The sequence below is a fragment of the Rhinolophus sinicus genome, linkage group LG10 (assembly GCF_036562045.2).
Source record: "Rhinolophus sinicus isolate RSC01 linkage group LG10, ASM3656204v1, whole genome shotgun sequence".
NCBI classification, from domain to species: Eukaryota; Metazoa; Chordata; class Mammalia; order Chiroptera; family Rhinolophidae; genus Rhinolophus; species Rhinolophus sinicus.
In genome coordinates this window covers 86183669-86204431 of record NC_133759.1, presented here as the reverse complement: position 1 = coordinate 86204431, position 20763 = coordinate 86183669, and the positions used below count along the sequence as shown (strand labels likewise).

At 34.0% G+C, this 20763-nt stretch overlaps 1 protein-coding gene across 4 annotated transcripts in view; it reads right to left on the bottom strand.

Moving 5' to 3' along the window:
- RBM27 (RNA binding motif protein 27) overlaps window positions 1-20763 on the bottom strand; it is a 59304-nt gene that overhangs the window by 14485 nt on the left and 24056 nt on the right. For 2 of the 4 annotated variants that reach the window (XM_019739102.2, XM_019739103.2), the window contains exons 8-14: window positions 19498-19632; window positions 11800-11964; window positions 10072-10221; window positions 7294-7438; window positions 6213-6366; window positions 3651-3929; window positions 2194-2334 (exon numbers count right to left, since the gene is read on the bottom strand). In XM_019739102.2, coding sequence (XP_019594661.1) covers window positions 2194-2334; window positions 3651-3929; window positions 6213-6366; window positions 7294-7438; window positions 10072-10221; window positions 11800-11964; window positions 19498-19632 — 1169 coding nt within the window. The remainder of the gene's footprint in view (window positions 1-2193; window positions 2335-3650; window positions 3930-6212; window positions 6367-7293; window positions 7439-10071; window positions 10222-11799; window positions 11965-19497; window positions 19633-20763) is intronic. The other 2 variants (XM_019739105.2, XM_019739106.2) reach the window with 1 other exon arrangement.

The following is a 20763-nucleotide window of genomic DNA, read 5'->3' as shown; positions in this document are numbered from 1 at the left end:
CTCTAAATTTTTAAGAAATTGATGAGTAGATCTATTGACATTTTTTTCATTCTTTGACAGGAGTCTAGTAATCTTTGACAACATCCTCTTTTTCTGCTTTGACAAAATATTTTAGGCTCATCTAGAACACTGTCAGTCCCAGATCTGTGGACAGCCATTCCCCTGGTGCCTTGAGGTGCTGGGGGATTGCAGGAGGGGTCATTACCATTGGGCTGGTCATTGTTTCTGGACTTCTTCAGTGAGTAGGATCAGGAAATGTTTTGGAGGTTTTTTTTGTTGCTTATTTGATTTTTAAGACAAAATACAATCTGACTTTATACTGACACTTCAATTCAAATGCAGGACCACAGTGTTTTCACTTAACCTTATCTATCTTGTATCTCTCTTTTCAACCACACTGAGTATCTCAGTTGTCAATGACGCCAATGTAATTCCTCATTTGACTTATTCGACAATGCCCACAAACCAGTTTCAGAATACCAGCATAGTCACCAACATGACTGCTGAGCTTTCTTAAATTGCTTTTTGTCCTCAGGGTGTATCTCGTTAAGAATAGTCAAATAACTGTTTTAAAGCACTCTATGCAGACATGCTAGTTCATTTTTCTTTTTAATTTTTAGGGGTTACTTTTATTTCATTTCATAGTTACGTACAGCATTTACATGTTTCAAAGACAAATCTGAAAAATAAGACAAAGTCAAAGTTGTCTAGTTTCTTCTATCCTTGCTATTACCACCAAGATTTAAATTGTGATTTTTTTTTTTAAATTGTAAGCAACTGCTTTTAGTTGCAGTGTTCATTGCCCCTACATTCTTATACCAACCGTAGTTGACTATTGTTTTTGTTCCATCTTGCCCTTTTCACTTAATATATCCTGAAGATCACCCTGCGGTATAAAGATATTCCTCATTCTTTGTAACAAATTGCACATACGCTATTGTACAGACATACCACACTTGAAGTAACCAGTCTGCTACTGATGCACATTTGGGTTGTTTTCAGTCTTTTGCTATTATAAAGAGTCTACAATTACTATCCTTATACATGTCTTTTCATAATTTTAACTAGCATATCTTTGGCATACATCAGGGGTGTCCAAACTTTTTTCAGCGTTTTTCACCAAGGGCCATATTCGGTAAAATACACAGCTGGGCCACTCACTCGAGGTGAAGTACGTATTGCCTCACCTGGTTTATTTAAGTAAACGAAATATATTTTTGGAATTTGCTGCGGGCCAATAAAATATGGATCGCGGGCCGCAGTTTGGACACCCCAGCATAGACACTTAGAAGGAAGGTTACTGATTTAGAATAAATGCATACATAATTTGTCAGATACTGCCAAATTTCCTATCATGGAGGCTGTACTATTTAGCATTTCCATCAGCATCTAAATTTCAGATCCTTTTGGAAGTTATTCTGGTTTATTATGCAATTTAACAAATGGATCTAAGTTCACAAAGAAAAATTTAGGTTGAACATAGAAAAAAAAAGTGGATCTAATTGCATCTTTCTTTATGGCTATCCAATTATCCCAATACCATTTATCATGAAGTCCACATTTCCCCCACTGACCTAAAATAGTGTGTTGGCAAATGATAAATTTCTATTTGCAAGTGAAGTCTATTTCCCGATCTATTCTGTTCCATTGGTTTGTCTTTTCATGTGCCAGTATCAAATTGTTTTAATTATACAGACTTCATAGTATTTTTTTAATGTCTAGTAGAGCTAGCCCCCTTCTTGTTCTGTTAGTTTTCCTAGCTCTCTTTGAAATAATCACCATGCTGGACAGTCACTACTTAGATAATATCCCTAAAAGCAAAAGAAACTACTTAAAACACATTTCAAAATTTGACTTTTGATTATGACAGAATCCCCTTCACTATGTTCTAGATTATAATAAAGGGGAAAAATTATTAAAACAAATGAATAAAGATACCTACCTATTAATAAATGGCTAAAATTCGCCAATTCCTATTTAGCTTGGAATAGAAAGAAAAATTTAACTAGCAAATTTCTGGCTAAACCACGGAAATGAGGGAAGTATACCTGCCACACTGATGTTAGCAGCTGTCACACTTAGCTTGACCGAGGAGGAAACAAGACATTAGAAATCTGGTTGATAATCAATTTGTTGATTTCTTTGTGCCTCTGAACAACTCTAACTATATCTGAGGTGCACAGAAACACATACCTGGCAATCCTCTCCTCCACCACCTGCCTGATTCAACAAGTGGGCAGCATCACTCTGGTTACCACTGGCATGTCCCAGACGGTGTTTAACAGGAACTTTGTTAAGAACATATGCACCTGGTGTCTGTGGTTTGCTCATCATCTGCATAGACAAAATAAATACATATGTGGGAAGTTTTTTAAATGCCCAGGAATGACAGAAATTTAGGATAGTGACTACCCTGGGGAAGAGGATAAGAAAATGGGAAGGGTGCTTCAATTATCTATAAGGTTTTATTTTTTAAGTGAGTGGTAGATACACAAATGATTGTTATTATGCATACTTTTCTGGTATCTGAAATATGTCACAACAAAAATGCATGTATGTATGTGTATATACGCAGAGAAAAATTTCTAATAATTTTGTCATGTTCCTTTCAATATGTGATGCTTTGAAGACTTGACGGTTTGAACTGACAGTAGCTTAGTATGAACAATGGTGTGTTGTGGCCACCCCCAAAACAAAATGCAATCTTGGGCTGCATTAACATAACAGGATCTAACGGATCACAGAGGTAATGGTCTCACTCTTAACATTCAGCCAACTTCTAGAGGAAGCATTCACCTTTGGACCTTAACATGAAGTGGGACATAGAATAAAGCACTGCAGAGATAGGTGCAAAAAGCAGGATGATGAATGGAATTGAGACTAGGTACTATATGGAATACGTTTTATTTTAAAAATCTGAATGTGTTTAATCCAAACAAGAGAACACCTAGCAAGAGATTGTCATCAATATCTAAACAGCTCTAATGCATCGTGGCTTGCTCTTTTCTTCCTTCATCTATTCATTCAAATATGCTTTGAGCAATATGTGCCAGGCCTTGTTTTAGGCAATAGGGATACAATGCATAAAACAGACAAAATCCCATTCTCTTGGAGCTTCCATTTCAGTTTTAAAAGGAACAGAATTTTTCTACATGGGAAAAAATAGGACAAAAGGATGGGGACAAGGGTGACTGATTCTAAGACAAAAACTAACAAGTTCTAGACTCAGAGTTGTGCAGTGGTGCGTGGTTATTACATTTTAGTGTTGAGAAGAATCACTGAAGTTGTCTTAAACATGAAGATTTATGGGCCCGATATCTAGAGACTGACTCTGTAGGTTTGGAAAGATAAGGCCCAGGAACTTGCACCCAGGTAAGTGATTCTGATGTAGAACAGCACTTCTCAAACTTTCGGGTACATAAGAATCACCTGGAGAGCTTATTAAAACACAGATTCCTGGGCTCCACTCAGCGATTCTGACTAAGTTGGGATAAGGCCCAAGAAATTGCTCCCAGGACATCAGACGCTGCTGGTCTGCAAAACAAACTGAATGGCTCCGATGTGGAAGACCAAAGGACCACAAACTGAGAAACACTGATCCGGAGGGTGGGCCTAAAGAACCTCTAATTCCCTATGAACCAGCAGATTACCTTCTGGATACCTCCATGTACCGTTGAGGGAGAAGACTGCTGATGAAGGTGCTGTGGCAGGTGATGGTGCTGCTGGGACAGGTGACTAAGTGTTTGCTGTTGTTGCAGGAGCAGCTGTGTTGGGGACTGTAGTGCTGGTTGCTCATTATTTTCTCTATGCCACAGGACTCGAATGAATCGGTTGTTTAGAACTGCTTCCGTGCTGGAAATGGCTTTCCTGGCTTCCTCATTGGTAAGATACTGGATGAGGGCTGCCTCTGGATCTCCCTTAAAAGCAACCTGTAAGAAAAAACAAAAGCAACAACAACAAAAACACAGATATTAACAAATAGTTAAATGCAAATAAATTATTGATAAAGAATTCAGAAGTAGAAAACAGCCTGCTGAAATCCACTGTGAATCCTTTGTTAAGTTCTCTATCCCCGAAAGGATGATATGCCTATTTCAAAATTATATATGGAAGAATGTTATATTATTTAATAAGTAATCCTACTAATGTTACCTAACCACTTGGGAAAGAGTATTAGAACCCTTCCTGATATCTTACATTCAAATGAATTCCAGAGAGAGAAAATATTTTTATAATTACAAACAAACAAATTATACCATAAAAACCCAAAGGTGAGTATCTATATAACGTCAGGTTTTGGAAAGCTTTTATATGTATACCTATAAAGGCAGGAGCCACAGAGTCAGGAAGCAGATTTGACCATGTAAAATTGTAAAATCTCTGTCAGTCCAAACATGCCACAAAGTAAATGACAAATGGAAAAAGGAGCTTTAATATATATGACAAGCAAAGGCTTAGAAAAGCTTTATGATAAATGCCTTCATGAAAAAGGGATAAAGACAATGGATAGGTATATCCAAAAGAATTGCAAATGCTATATAAATTAGAGTCTACACAGTAATTAAAAAAAAAGCAAATTACAGCAAGTATAATTTTTCACTTATGAACCTTTTCATTTAAAAAAATTGAATGGATCCATATAACAGCGTTGATGAGGTTTCAGACACTGAATTTGGGAGTATCCATTGGCACAACACTTTTGGAGAACAATTTGTTAGTTCAAATAAAGTCTTAAAATTTTCTTTAATTCAGCAACACATCATAAAAATTAATTAAATTTATCCACAAGGAGTCTTACCACAGCATTGTTTTTATATAAAAGAGAAACAACATAAATTCCCAACAACAGAGAATAGTTAAATGAGTCATGGCCTACTGCTATGGACTGAATTATGTGTCATCCCCCACACACACCTGAATTCGTATGTTAAAGCCCTAATCCCTAAAGTGACTAGAGATAAGCTTTCAGGATAGGCTTTTAGGAGGTACTTGAGCTTAAACGAGGTCATAAAGGTAGGGGCCTAATCAGATAGGATTGGTGGCCTTATTGGAAGAGATCTCTCTCCAGCTTTCCTTTTCCCTCTCTCTCCTTCCACCTGTGAGGACACAGTAAAAGGGAAGCCATCTACAAGGCAGAAACAGTCCTCCCCAGGAACCATTTTGGCCATCACCCTGATCTTGGATTTCTCAAAAATAAATTTTTGTTGTTTAAGCCACCCAATCTATGGGATTTGTTATGGCAATGTTAGCAGACTAATATATCCATCTACACCAAGCCATCTAATCTTTCTAAATGCAATAAAGCATAATGACCTAGGAAAAATTTAAGGAAAAAAAGGTAGAGATATTTGGTATGGTCACATCTTTTGTATTTTTTTAAGTGTGTGAAGCATTTTTAAAAAGAGAAAAGGTATGTGTGTATTCTTCCATACAAATAAATATAGTATGTCTTTTCATCAAAAGATTAATAATTGTTATTGCTAAAATTAAACGTGTACTACTTTTGTACTCAGGGAAAAAACTGCTTAAAAAATCTCTCAAAAAGAATACTTTGGATCAATTCTTTGAAATACCAAGTCCCCCAATACTACCTTCTTAAATTCAGTTACAGAAATTATATTTTGGTTTGATGGAAACACTAAGTATCAGGGGTAACTGACTGAAATACCAACTTAAAGAGACCGTCAAGTACCCTCCATTACAGCATCATACCCAACCGCGAATTCGTAATTTCAAATATCTAACAAGTAGGCAGTAAATACAAAAGCTACAATTTCACATTAGATAACATGTTGTACTGCCTAAAATTCTCAAGATTAGAACCATTTCTAACCAATAACTACTTTACCACAATATAAAGTCAGGCAGTAGACACAGTCACTATATTAGAAATCACTGAGAATTTCACCTATTTAGAATACTAAAGCAGGTGGTAAAATCGTTTGTCCAAAGATAGAACTACAAAAATACAGTAACTAGCCTGGTGTCATTCAGGAAGAGGTTGCAGAAAAGAACCAAATCAATTCAAAGAAACAGCTTAACAATTAATTACCCATCATTACTTTGGGTAGACAGACATATAGCAGAGTTTAAAACTCTCAGCAGTGATGGTCAGATTAATCACTGGCTCATTTAAGCAAGGGGAGCTGGTAGGAATGTTTTCAAAAATGCATAAAACACACGGATTTTGTCACCAACACAGCCATATTTACCTGGATATTAACAATAGTTCCAAATTTGCTGAAGTGTTCATTGAGCTTGGTAATGTTGTTCAATTCCTGAGGGATTTTCTTGACTTCTAATTTGGTATTTGTGTACTGATTCTTTCTCAAGAATCCTGGTTTACTCTGATTGTTATTCCCTTGTCTGAAAGGAATATTAATAAGACTTGGTTAATTATCCCACCTATGCCTAGCCAAGAGATATGTAAACAAAGCGTGTAAGGTTTTATTTATTAATGTGTCTTTAGGAAGCACTTAACATTCTTTAGAAACTACTAAATAATTTTCTTATCATCCTTATTACATGGGAATAGAACACGTTGAAAGGAAAATGAAGACTGAATGGCAAATGATCACAAAAAAAGACCCAACCGCGATTAAAAAATCATGCTAAAAAGATCTACCACAATTATCAAGGAATCTAACATTAAAGAATAGAACGTCATTCTTTTTATGGTGCATTTTTCAGCTTCTCCAGAAATACAGAATTTTTGGGACGGCGGGATGGCTCAGTTGGTTAGAGCGCGAGCTCTTAACAACAGGGTTGCTGGTTCGATTCCTACATGGGCCAGTGAGCTGCCCCCTCCACAACCAGATTGAAGCCAATCAGCTGCCATTGAGCTGCCACCGGGGCAGGATGATGGGCTGTGCCCCCTGCAACCAATATCAAAAACTGCGACTGGACTTGGAGCTGAGCTGCGCCCTCCATAACTATATTGAAGGACAATGACTTAGAGCTGATGAGCCCTGGAAAAACACACTGTTCCCCAATAAAAAAGAAAATATTAATTAAAGAATTTTTTTTTCTTTCTCTTCATTTCCAGGGTCTCAATAATTCTTAATATTGGGTTAGGTCTATAAATAAGTAGGTACAAATTACAATATCAATTATAAATATTCTGTTAGCTTTGCAATTTTTAAGACATTCTAAGGATAACTCTGGGAACCCCAACTTTGAGACACAGTTTCATAATCACTAATTAATGACAACTCTTAATTTTACAAATTTACTAATGCAAGCGAAAATAACAAAAGCACCAATTTGATGTTATTAATTAGCAAATTATCTTACTTTCCCAGCCAAGGTTTCTTTGTGAGTGGTCCTTCCAAACCACCCACAGCTCTTTTTCGGCTATCTGGTTCAAGAACTACTCTGGTTATGTTGCTATTAATTGAAACAGGAACTGGTGGTTCAGTCTGGATGACAATATTAGCAGCTGTTGGAAACAAAAATTAATGTTATTAATAATGCATTACACTTGGGGAATTTCAAAGGATTAAAATATTTAGTCCAAAAGCTAAAAAAGCACTGTGGATAGCACCCACTATCACTTCCTTTTCAGAAACACCTAAGCAACAAGAAAAACTTATCAACTGCTTCCTTTTTAAAAAATACAATATCCAGTATTTAAAAAGTAATAGGCAACACCAATGTAACAAATGATTCAGACAAAGATCATCAATGGATAAAAAATAAGTAAATAAATAAATAATGAATGAATGAATGAATGAATGAAATGTTGTTAGAAAATAAGATATTTATCTGGTACCAAAGTATCACTCCACAAATTATTTACAATGGAGACGTTGAACAATTATCACCTTAGGTAAGCAATCAAACTTAGCACGATGAGTAAAATTACTTGTCTCCTGATGTAATTCAACAAGAAGTTCCCCTGGATAGGATATTATTATGGAATTATGATTTTTCTTATGTGTGGCAATGATATTGTACTTTTTCAGGACTATCCTTATTCTTAGATGTAAAAAGTGTCACAATCGCTACAATTTCAAGTGGTTCAAGAAAAAAATGTGGGAGAACAAAGAGGGTAAAGGGGGCCAAATACATGGTGATTTGAAGAAGACTACCAGACTTTGGTTGGTAAGCACACAATGCAATATACAGATTATAGAATTGTACACTTGAAACATATAATGTATTAACCAATGTCACCCCAATAAATTTAATTTAAAAAGAAAAAAATGTGAGGGGAGGAGGAAGGGAGAGAGAAATGTGCAGGCACATAAGCAAGCATTCATGTCCAAAGGTCACAAACTGTTAACAACTGGTGAATCTAAATGAAGGTATTCAGGTGTTTATTGTACTTCTTTGATTTTCATTAAAATTTTTAAACTTAAAAGTTGAAGGAAAATTCCAAATCCAGTATTATGAATTAACTCATTTCATTCACAAGTTAAGACTAAAATACTGTTAAGAAACTGATCTTACAATGGATTACGTGTGGGTGGGAAGAAGGGTGATAAACAAAAAGACAAATAACAACCTAAAAATGTGCCTGTTATATTCTATCTCCCTAACATTAGCAATCCCATCAAAAGTAAAATTAGCAGCAAATAATAACATAGGTAGAACTGGATGCTGGAGTAAAAATGGGGATGGGGGTGGCATGTTGCATTTCATCTGTGTGACAGGAAAATTACACAGATTCATTCATTTAACATGTATTTCTTGAGCATATGCTATAGCCCAACAGCTATATTACACCTTGGGTATAATGACTGAATAAAATATGATCCCTGCTCTCGTAGGGCTTGTGTTTCCAGAGATAATGGACAAGAGAGCAACTGTGATGCATAAAGCATTCTAGAATTTATGTCTTCCCTGAAATAGTTACCATTACCACCTGACACTGCCTAATGCTTTTCTTTTATAAAGTGCTTTATAAAAAGGAAAACAGATATAGCTGGAGGTTAAGTGACTTGCCCAAGATGACAAAGCAAGCCTGTTGTATAAAAAACACCTAACTTCTACACTGAGAGAGATTAATGGATTACTGTGTATAAATGTACAGACAGACCAGCCTAGTGACAAAAGGAAGCCCTGAAATTCTAAGAATATGATCTTCCAACTAATTTCAGGTACTTTGGGGTAACAATATATGTTTTATAGCATAGAAGGTAAGAACATATTCTTTGGAATTAGATAGACCTGAGTTCAAATTCCACTTCTGCCATTAATAGCTGTGTGACTTGGGTAAATTCTTTAACCTCTCTAAGCCTCAGTGTCTTTATCTGTAAAAAGAAAATAAAAATCATACCTCTTTTAAGAAGTTGTTTGTAAAGAATATGAGAGATAATAATATATATAAGAGCATTTGGTTTAGTCAACACAAACTGTTGGTCTGTAGTGGTAATATTGTTATTAGTGACAGTAAAGAAAAGTTAATAAAATCAGGATAGGAAAGAACAGGAAAATGTTCACCACATAATTAAATTAAAAAAATATGTCAGGATGGCACATGGCCATTAAAATTAGAAATCTAACTATAATAATAAATTGAAATCTCATCAAATTCTTTACCATTTTTTGAGGAGAGGAGAAAGAAGAGTGTGAACCCATACTGAAAGTAAATGCTTGCATTTAATCTTTTAAGGTTTGTGACTATGCTTTCTAAAGGTCCTAACACATGGCTGTAATCAGAAACACCAAAAATGGTGAAACAATTTTGTGGTTCTCAATTGTTATTAGTTAGTGCAAAGCACAGCTCTTACGATACAAAGTAGGCCCTCAAATGATCAGTTCTTTGAGGGCTAGGGACCATGTCATTAGATCTTTCTATACCTAGTATCTATCACAGTGCCTAGTATATAGCTAAAATAGCCTGAAGTCCTACAAAAAGCAATTAAATAACATTAGTATTATTTTTACTTAAAAATACTTTCTAATTACAGCTTTAAAATTTGGAAATAAAGTTATTCAAAAACATTTGAGATGATTATAATAGCACCCTTCAGAGATAATGTGTTAAGTACTTTTAGACCTTAGTGACGTCTGAAATGTTATACCTAACTCTTGTGTAACATAGCATCACAAAAGAGGTGCTCTCACCTCTTGGATTTGCATCCATATCTCCAGATGTTAGGCCAATCAGGTTTGGGCGTTGTGTCTGTGTTCTTGAAAAGAACTGTCTGTACTGAGATCTACCAGAACTGGTAATACTAGGAGCTTCTGGATTATAACCATCTGGTTCATACGCATCTGAGGAAAAAGAAAACAAAACACATAACAAATCAGAATATTTAAATTTCTCATTACTATAACTACAAAAATTGAATTTTCTTCAACAAATTTATCAATCCATATACATTTCTCTTTGAGTTTCAGTACGTAGTTACACCTATTGGAAGTGGAAGAAATAAAAATGCTCCATCACAAAATACAGATACACAAATCAATTCTTAAGTATTGATTTATTGATTTAATTTTTATCATATATATTAATCACCCAATCCAATCTTCAATGCACATTTTTAAGAGAAATTTTCTCATACATAGAACAAAAGACTGGTTGAGTTTCCTCTGTTACCATGTCTCACCAATTTTTAAGTACTCTTTTAATTAAGGGGGGAAATCAATCAATTAGGTTATCTGTACTTTAAACTGGAGAGATTATAGCTAGTTTCATACATAAAACATATTTCAAATGTTTGATTTCAAACAGTTAAATAAGATAAATTTTATATTTATCAACATAATTATCTTGCTACCACCCACCTCATCAATGCCACTTTTGTTACGTCCCCTATGTTTTCGCTACAAATAAAATTTGATTTTTAAAATTCTAATGCTAAGTAACCATTTTGTTAGTGTTAACAAAAATTCTGAATGTGCTGATCTCTAAATAGTATATATTCTCTTCATCCTACATAAAATGAAAGGGTTAATATTGAGTGAAGGCACTGATTTTTGCAATTGTGATTAGAAGTCCTTGCATCTCTTTTTATTTTTCTTCCTTAAGGGAAAATTCTTTACGTCATTCATATTGAATTTCAACTGCAAGATAAGGTCTTTATTATTGGCCAATCAGTTCTATGATTCAGAGTATAAGATCATCAAATTATGGTTAAAAAAGTTTTAAGTTGCCACTTGTTACTCTAGACAGAAAATGTATCATTAAGGCTGCTAAAAGTTTTAAAAGTTACATAATCAAATGACCTTGTTCTATAATTCCTGGAAATACACAGAACCCAAGAAACTTCAAAGTCCTTTTATTAGTTATGAACTGAGATCTAAAGGCAAAGTGATAAATATTAAGAACTTCCTGAGACGTCCACAAAGCACTCCATAGATCTTCCAAACGTGTATGTCAACAGGAGAAGAGTTTCAAGAAATCAATACATTATACAGTCGGTCCATACAACAAGGGGCAGAGAGAAAAAAAAGACACATTTATCCACGATCAGAAAGAAACCAGATGTTTTGTTTTGAAGAAAAATCAACCTAGTTTCTCTTACAACATATAATAATTAGAAAACACACAAGTAGATATTCTCTTCCCATCTATCAGATTAGAAACTAGTTTAAGGAATGACTTTTGTTACCGCGGCACTGAAAGTAAATACAAAGGACACCAGAGATATCCACACAGGAGGCCTAACCACCTAGCAGCCACTAGGGACAAACCAACGAAGCAGAGGAACAGAAAAAAAAACACCCACAAACTAAGAGCTGTAATCAGGACGTGTGACAGATCAGGATACCAGGTCATTCCTTAGGCTGGCCAGCTTGTGGTACAAAAGGTCAGACAGGTGGATGGCCATCCGTAGCAAAGCTTACCTGGGACCAGAGGGGTAGGGCTGGAGACTGAGGTATGGTACCCAATGGAGGATCCCATGAGGTTGCGAGGTGGCACCAAACGAGCTGCCAACAGAGGAGGCGGTGTCCCCAACTGAAGTCGCTCAGATGCAGCAGCACCATGTTCACGAGAGTACATGGGCTGTCCTACAGAGGAAAGAATAGGAGGGCAGCTGGGATTGAGAGTCACAGGCTTCTCTTCCTTAGGTAATGATGTACTTCCTGAGACTTGAGCCAAGAACAGAGAAAGTACACCAAGAGGAACAGTATTTGAGAAAGATGTTACTGAGATTCTTTCTAACTCAAGGAAAAGACATGCACTGGTTAGGATGCATTGAGGTATTAAAAAAAGAGTAAGAATTAAGTAGCATAACTGCATAATCTTCATCTTTTATAAGATTAAGTGAAATAATTATGTGCTAATTTTACTGGAAGCTGAACATTCAACCAAATCAAGTTATTAGACCAAGGAACTTTGAACTACTATTCATGTAGAGTTTTGCATCTGATGAGACATATGGTTATAAAGGCTGTCACATCCATCGGAAAACAAAAACATTCCTCCTCAAACTCACATAATTTCAGGTTGGCACAAAATACACTCCCATATCTGGGAACAGAAAAAATAACAAAGGAACTTAAAAAAAAACGAAAAAGAAAAACATCACCACAAGCATAACCTCACAGAGAATAGGAAATGTTCAAAAGAAAAAATTAAGAGTGAAAATTTGTTATCCCATGAGTAGGTGGATAACAAATATAAAGAAAAAAAAGGATAAAACCCCAGAAAAACAGACCAGTCACTGTACATATGAAATTATCTCAGATATTAAGAACACTTTTTGAAAGAAAGCACATTTAGGTGCAAGAATGTCAGACACAATGCCGCCAAATTTTGTAGAACAAGATTTAAAAAGACAAAAACCTCCCTTTGGTCATGTAATAGTATCTCTTTCACTGACTACACCATGAGAGACCTATTTATAAGATTTATTTAATATTTTATATCTGAAGTCAGACAGACATTCACTATGTGATACAAGACAAAATAAAGTGAATTTAGAATTTTTTTAAATACCTAATGAAATGTCCTTGAAAGTTACAATATTCCAAAATATTTTAATACACTTGAATACAACAAGCCACACAGCACCCACTTGATTTCATAGTAAATACAATGGGGGAACAGATGTGCTAAACTCTACTACCCTTCTCTTCCCTATATACGGAGGAGGTGACCAATCATACTGTATAACAGACAACATACTGTGCACTCAGCACCAATCCTTTCAAAATTTACGCAGAAAAGGATAATCATTACATTGTAAACACAATTTAGCACATCCTCAATGATGTGAAAATATATATCCATTTGAGAATGATCTACAGCAGAGAATTCCTTGCAGAATGAAGAAGTGTGCTAAAGAGAAAAGCGGGAAGTACAATCTCAGTCAGTATGACTAGTTTAAATTTATGACACAGCACTCAATGTACCGAGTATACTTAATTAATAACTATCTCAAAGTAAACTGGAAACTAAAAGGCTAGTTGACACAATGTCTTTTTAAAACAAATAACAAAGAATATGCTTTCAAACGTTTTCAGAAAGATGGCTGTTTAGAAATTCATAGAATTAGAATATGACACTTTTAAAACTTCTAATGAAACGAGATCTCGGCAGTAATCACAATGGCTGCTAAAACCAAGAGCACTTTTAAAATGGATGGATCAGGATGAAAACACTTGCACCTACTGATCAGTATTTATAATACAGAAAGGAGACAACCTGTTATTATGTGTATGATGTACTGCAATAGGAAGGACATAACCCCATCAATAAAATAATTCATGCCGAAAAAAGAAAAAGCCAGATGTGAATCGAATTAAGTCTCGTGATCTAACAATTCACAAGAAATACAGGGGATAGAGGAATGTGTTAAATGATACCAGGAGATGCAATGTGCAAAGTCCAGAATGTGAAAAAATACTACAGTACAAATGACCTGTTTCTTCAACAAATAAATATCGAAAGGGAAAAAAAGAGGTAAGGGAAATTGTTACATTTAAAGACTTAAGAAACTAAAAGTAATGTGTAACCTTGTTTGGATCCAGCTTCCAATCAATCAGCTGTAAAAAACCATTTATGATATAGTTGGGAAATACGAACACTGACAACAGTAATACGAAATGTGACAACAGTAAACTTACAAACTTTTTGGGGATTGTGATAAAGTATTGTGATTGTATGTGTTTAATCCTTACCTTTTAGAGATACGTAAGTTTTTACAGATAAAATGTTATGTTTGGGGCTTGTTCTAAAATAATCAAGTAAGGGGTGAGTTATAGATAGATAAAGCAAGATTAACCATATGTTTATAAACACTGAAGCAGGTAAATGAGTACATGAAGATTACTATAGTATCTGCTCTCCATTTGTGTATATTTGAAAATTTCCATAACAGTTTTTAAAAATCAAATAGGTTACAATAATGGTGAAGATGAGCCATTCACAACTTATATTCATTCATTCAATTTAGTTTTGATCAATGCAGATAATTCCAAATTTCAAAAATACCAAGTTCATGTTCCTATCTTAAGTTGTTCATATATCTTACATGCCTGATTAGCAACATTTTTATATTCGTATTATTAACTCTAGCTGGTTGAAGACAGTCTTTATTCAAACTAAAATTTCAGCTACTCTTTGTAAGTTTCCTGATTTAATCTTTAACACTATGCACATGGAAAAAAATCCTAAGTTTTAAACTAAAAGCCCAATTAGAAAAAATATAAAGTTACACCTTCCAATTATTGGCCATATTTATGTGTCTCCTCTATTAGAACCCAAGGTCCCTGGCACACCTTCTGAAGTTCCAGGGCCTACACCATGCCTGGGGCATAGTGGGAATTCTTTAAGTCACTTAAAGAAGGGATGAAAGCTTATTTATTAAAAGTATCTCAATGACAAATATTTCTTTGGATGAGTATCTCATGTTGAAATGGACAAAATGAAACTAATGCAACACAAATCCAAGGAAGACACAAGGGGAGAAAAACTTTAGTCAATATACAATGCTTCTGCTGGAGACTGATTCACTTTTCTAAGCATCAAAGTCTATGATTCTCCACAGAGAAATGTTATGCATTCCACAGAAATAAGGAATCTCAAGTTCAGGAATACAGTGTTTTAATAATTTTACATAGTTAAGAGAAAATGTTTTTTCAGAAAGATAAAGATAATTTATGTAAATTCGTTTAAAGATTGACAACTACCTTTAAACTAAGATTCCATCTCTAGAATCCAGGATGTTATAGTCTACTATTACTTTTCCACACACCCAGTACATGAACTAGGCAGTTACAAAACATTTCTATTATGTCTTCTTCAAAGAAGCAAAAGAAACAGACCAAATTTAAGGTAGAAACAGTATACTTAAAAATGGTCTTGTGAAAATCAAAAAAGAAAAAAGAAAACATACACTGAATTGATGACCTCAAATTTGGGTAAAATGTTTAAATACTTCAGAGGAACTAGTTGATTTTAATAGGTATATGATATTGATGTCTTACCAGACAATTCTAGTTACATCTCATTATTTAAGCCCTTTTCAGAGTATCTGACATTTTAACAAAAATAACGAAATTTCAGAGTTTTTCCTAAACTATAACCATTTGATATTAACTTTTAAATAACATATATCCTACCAATTTTACAGTGGGGTTATTCTTTTTCGTCCTTTAACATTCCATTGTCTTCTTCCAAAACAACTGATAATTACAGACTAGATGAAGTTAATTTTTGGCAGAATTTGTTCCTTTGTCAATTGAGCTTCTGAAGTACTGTGTTCATTTAGTTATAACAGCAAAATACACTGTAATTAGTTTTTGGGTTTTGGGGCTTATTGTTTGTTTGTTTGTTACGTATTTCTTTCCACTATAAGATTTTTCGCTTTTGAAGAGAAATATTATTTCTTATTCATCTGTGTATTTTTAGTACAGTTCTATTCTTACCCCCAGAAATCCAGACTTCATTTTTCTATTTTTATTTTGGGTTCCCACTGACATAATTTTCACAACTAAATACCCATTTGATACGCTGTTTTTCTTTTATAAACATTCTCTGTGCTGTGAATTTCAATGGTAATTTTAATGACAAAATATCCATAATTCAAACTTTCCCAACTTGTTGAACTTAGAGGATAGCTCAAGTTCTATATTACAATGCAAACATACTACTGTATGGCTTTTTAAATCATCTGAACTGAAGCAACTTCTAAGTTTTTTGAAATTACCAATTATAGTATTTAAAAAAGTAAACTTGAATAATTTGAGAGATTCAACTTAGATCTGTCTCAAAGGCAATTAGAAAAAACATTTTTAAATCAACTGAATAGAAAGATATAAAAAATGACTGACAAACTACCTATATACTACACCAAAAAAACAAGAACCAGAAAACAAAAAAACACACACACCTTTTTTTAATGTTTAAATTATCAGGAAATACATATTAGGTTTTCAAATATCTCTATAAATTTTAGAATCAAATTTTAACTTTCAAGAAAGAAAAACGTAGTTTGCATAAAATTTCAAATTGATATGAATATTCTCTAACTTTCGAAATATTCAGCTGCCAACCAACTAAATCTCTACAAACACTGAAACAGCATATAAAATTACCATCTAAAGCAGTAATTCACAAATACCAATGGGAAGTTATTACCTTTCATTGGTCTGAGACAGAAATGGGAAAAAATACAACTAATATTTCATAAAAGCAAATATACAAGGATTGTTCTTTATTCTGATATTGTCCTTTTGTGGTGTAAAAGTGTATTTTTAAAATTGAAATATTACATATTTTCATATACAGCACTTCACGTGGCAAAATAAGAAGTTGCTAACTATACTGGTCCCCAAAGTTTTCTTAGATATATTACCAGCCTCTGAAAAACAATTTGGAATTTCTGTTCTAAAAGGCCTTTACTGACATGCCACAAGAAATCCTTGCTTTTAAAAGTAGTAGAAAAATGGTCTACAAGTAACATGAGCTCAAATATCTCATTTATTTTGGCTCCCTACTGTCTACCATTTTCCCCCAAAAATAAGACCTAGCCAGACAATCAGCTCTAATGCATCTTTTGGAGCAAAAATTAATATAAGACCGGGTCTTATATAATATTATATTATGCAATATTATTAAATTATATAATCTTATGTTATAGTAAAATAAGACCCAGTCTTATGTAATATCATATAATATCATATCATATAATAATTATAATATGATATTATACTATATAAGACTGGGTCTTATATTAATTTTTGCTGCAAAAGATTCATTAGAGCTGATTGTCCGGCTAGGTCTTATTTTCGGGGAAACATGGTAGCACGAGGCCTGGCACATCGTAGGTCCTCAATATGTATTTGCTGAATTAACGAATATTAAAAGCTGAGTCAATGAAATGGTAACTGTCAACTTTTTAGAAATTAAAACCAAAATGGAATTTTTATAGTTATAATGTTAAATTTAACAATATTAAAATAAATGGTAATTGCCGTATTTTTTCAAATTAAAAAGAATGGAATTTTTATCATGAGTCACAATGCTAAATTTAATAGTATGAAAATGTGCCATCTATAACAGACTCAATTCTCATATAAAGCATCCATTTTTCATATTTGCAAGTCCAACAGCATTAAGAAATAATGATAAGAGCTGATCCGGGGGGGGAACAGATGAAAAGGGATTGATAACTATTGAAACTGAGTGATGTGGAGTTCATTATACTATCATCTATATTTTAATGTATGTTTAAAATGTCCCATAATTAAATAATGAGATGCAGCAAAACAAACATGCACTATAAAAACACACTATAGTATTAGAAAACTGAAGTAGTTAAATGTGAAACAAGAAAAACAATTATTTAAGTATCAGGTATGGTTTCTGTTCTGAAGAAGCTCAGTTGAGTATAAGATTTACATACATGAAAAGAAATCAAACAGAGGTCTATATACAATTGTGTCATCATATAATAAATGTTTTTTGGTACTGTAGGAGTTTAGAACAGAGATAGAATGTTTCCTGTGTACTCAGAAAATTTGGGCTTTAAAAAGAATAGGAGAGCATATTACTAGGAATGAAGACAGGAAAAGAAAGTTGAGTCATGACAGGGGTACAGATGGTATAATTGGCCTGACCAAAGAAGGCGCACGTTGGCGTATAGTGAAAAAACATTACCAAGAAGGCAGGGTAAATTAGAAAGTGTTAGAAGCCACAGAGAGAGGTTCATCTATGGTTTCAAAGGAAACAAGTGGCCACTGAAGAGTTCTCATGAGGAATTCAGTGTTGGTTTTCTCAGGAAAATTAGTTAAGCCACATTATGTGGTGTGACTTGGGGGGACGGGGTGGGGGTGGTGGGGGTGGGGCGAAACATAATGGAGTCCAGAAGATAATAGCAATAATCTAAACGTCAGGTGATTCTCAAGTTTGGATGTGGGGAGAAACCACAGTAGGACTAGATAGAGCTACTTCACAGGAAAAGAGAAAAAATATTTTCATTAATTACATATAAAAAAGCAAAGCAATGAGACAGTCATGTCAAGGTTTCAATTCCAGGCGATTAGGTGTTATTTCCATTAACAAATAGGGATGGTGGAGGTAGAAACTTAAGGAGAAGATAATAGTCATTCCAGAGTGGCTCAAATTTAAGGAGGCAATAACAACCACAATATTATAATAACTAATCCTTATATATAGCTTATTAGGTGGCAGGTACTGTTCTAGATGCTTTATATGTATTAATTTATTTATTCCTTAAAACAACCTTAAAAAGGTACATATTATTATTTCCATTTCACAGAACAGAAATTTGAGATAGAGAGGTTACGTAACTTGCCCAAGTCACAGTGACAGTAAGTGATGAAACCAGGATTTGAACTTGGGCTTAATCATGTTGCTGAATTGCCTCTTCATAACATGACAGAGATGTAAAAATGTTTATGAAAAACAGTTACATAAAAAATAAATTTATCCATAAAGTTACCTGGCTCTGCAAAGAAAATCTCACAATCTAACATTTTTAACAACCAGCTACCTTATTTTTATGCTTTTAGACAAAGGAATTTTTTTAAAAGCCTTAGCAAACTAAAAACAACAAAAAGCACCTGAGAAATACAAAAGAATTAGGATTCAAGAAAAACATTATTACAGTTAAACATAAATGTCACAAATAGCCTAACCACTAAGTATTACAGTGTAAATGATGCTATCTTCACTTCAGCATACAAGTTAAATAATTAAATTATTAGGCACATTTTATCCAACCTTTGTATACTTAGGACATAAGCCTTATGCTCTGGGAATTTAGTCAGAGGAATAATTTAATAGAAGCTTCAAAATAAATTCCCTTTAGAAGAGACTAAATGTTGCTACTCTACAGCAGAGTAGGCTTCTCTGAAACAGAAGGACTTGCCCTTCTCTCATTATCACACAAAGTTAAGACACGGCTATATAGCATAATCACATAATAAACTGCTTTGTAAATACAAATATAATTTTTACATAGCACTGTCCAGAAGAACAGAAATTGTATTTTAAAAAGTATAACACTGATATGGGAAAACTTGGTTTTTCTACACCCTAGCAATTTTAAGTCAAAAGAAACATTTACTTACGTTCTGATACTGTATAAAGGAGGTTTTGGGGTAAAGGAGGAGGTAGTCTTGCTCCCACTGGTGCAAGATTGGGCACTGCACTTGTCCCAGGCTGGTCACGATTGTTTATTAAGCTTGACTGTGTTATGGGTGGTCCTACAGATAACACAAAGTAAAAGATAGAGCATTAATATTTCCTAACTAATAAAAATACTCACTGTAAAAGTACTAATTTGGATATTCATACTTAAAATACCTACTTTGGCTGAAACAGAATTAAGCAATTTGGTAATATGCAGGCTTAAGCACTGTGAGCTACATAATTAATTAAAATGACATTTTAGTTCTAGAATACACAAAACTAATCTGGAGTGAAAAAAAGCAGAATTGGTTCCTCTGCGGGGTGGGAGCGGAAAATGCTAGGAAGCGACTGGAACAAACTTTCTGGGGTGATGGTCAAGTTCAACAATAAACGTGTTTAAGTGTAATAATGACTGTGATACATTGTAAAATATCATAAAAAATAAAAATGGAGAGATGAAAAGATATGTGATAATGCAAGTATAGTAAAATATTAACTGTGGAACTTAGATGGTGAGTATGTGTGGTCAGTTTCTTTCAATTTTTCTGTTTGCTTAAAATTTTTCACAGTAAAATGTTGGAGGCAAATGATATTCTTGGATTTAACCTTTAAAAAGGTATGTTCCCATCCGAGGATAACATTTATTATGAGAATTACTATACATGAAGATACGTTTTCACCTGGAAGTAAACTCTCAACTTGAGTTTTACAATTATACCATTTATGTGACAATATTAAATATTCACAAATGCTAAGTTAAAAGAACCATATTTCTATTGACCAAATATATGCATTAAATGTCTCGAAACCTCTATCAATATTAATGAAATATATTCTATAGAGAGCATTGCTGCAGGAAAGCTAAATGACAGGTAAACAGGATCATGCTAAACCATTTTTGCGACTTCTTGTGAGTCTATAATAATTTCAAACATAAAAAGTTAAAAAAAATTGAAAATGTACTTTAAACTGAAACTAAATGACAATCATTTTTTAAAATAATAATTTGCAATCCCTTAGCAATGTTAAATGTCATCAAGTAGATATTTTCTTATATACACACGTAAACTGTCCACCCTATAATTTTTTTTAATTACATTAAAAAAATTTAGGGGGCTGGCCCGGTGGCTCAGTCGGTTAGAGTTCCGTGCTCCTAACTCCGAAGGCTGCCGGTTCGATTCCCACTCCCACATGGGCCAGTGGGC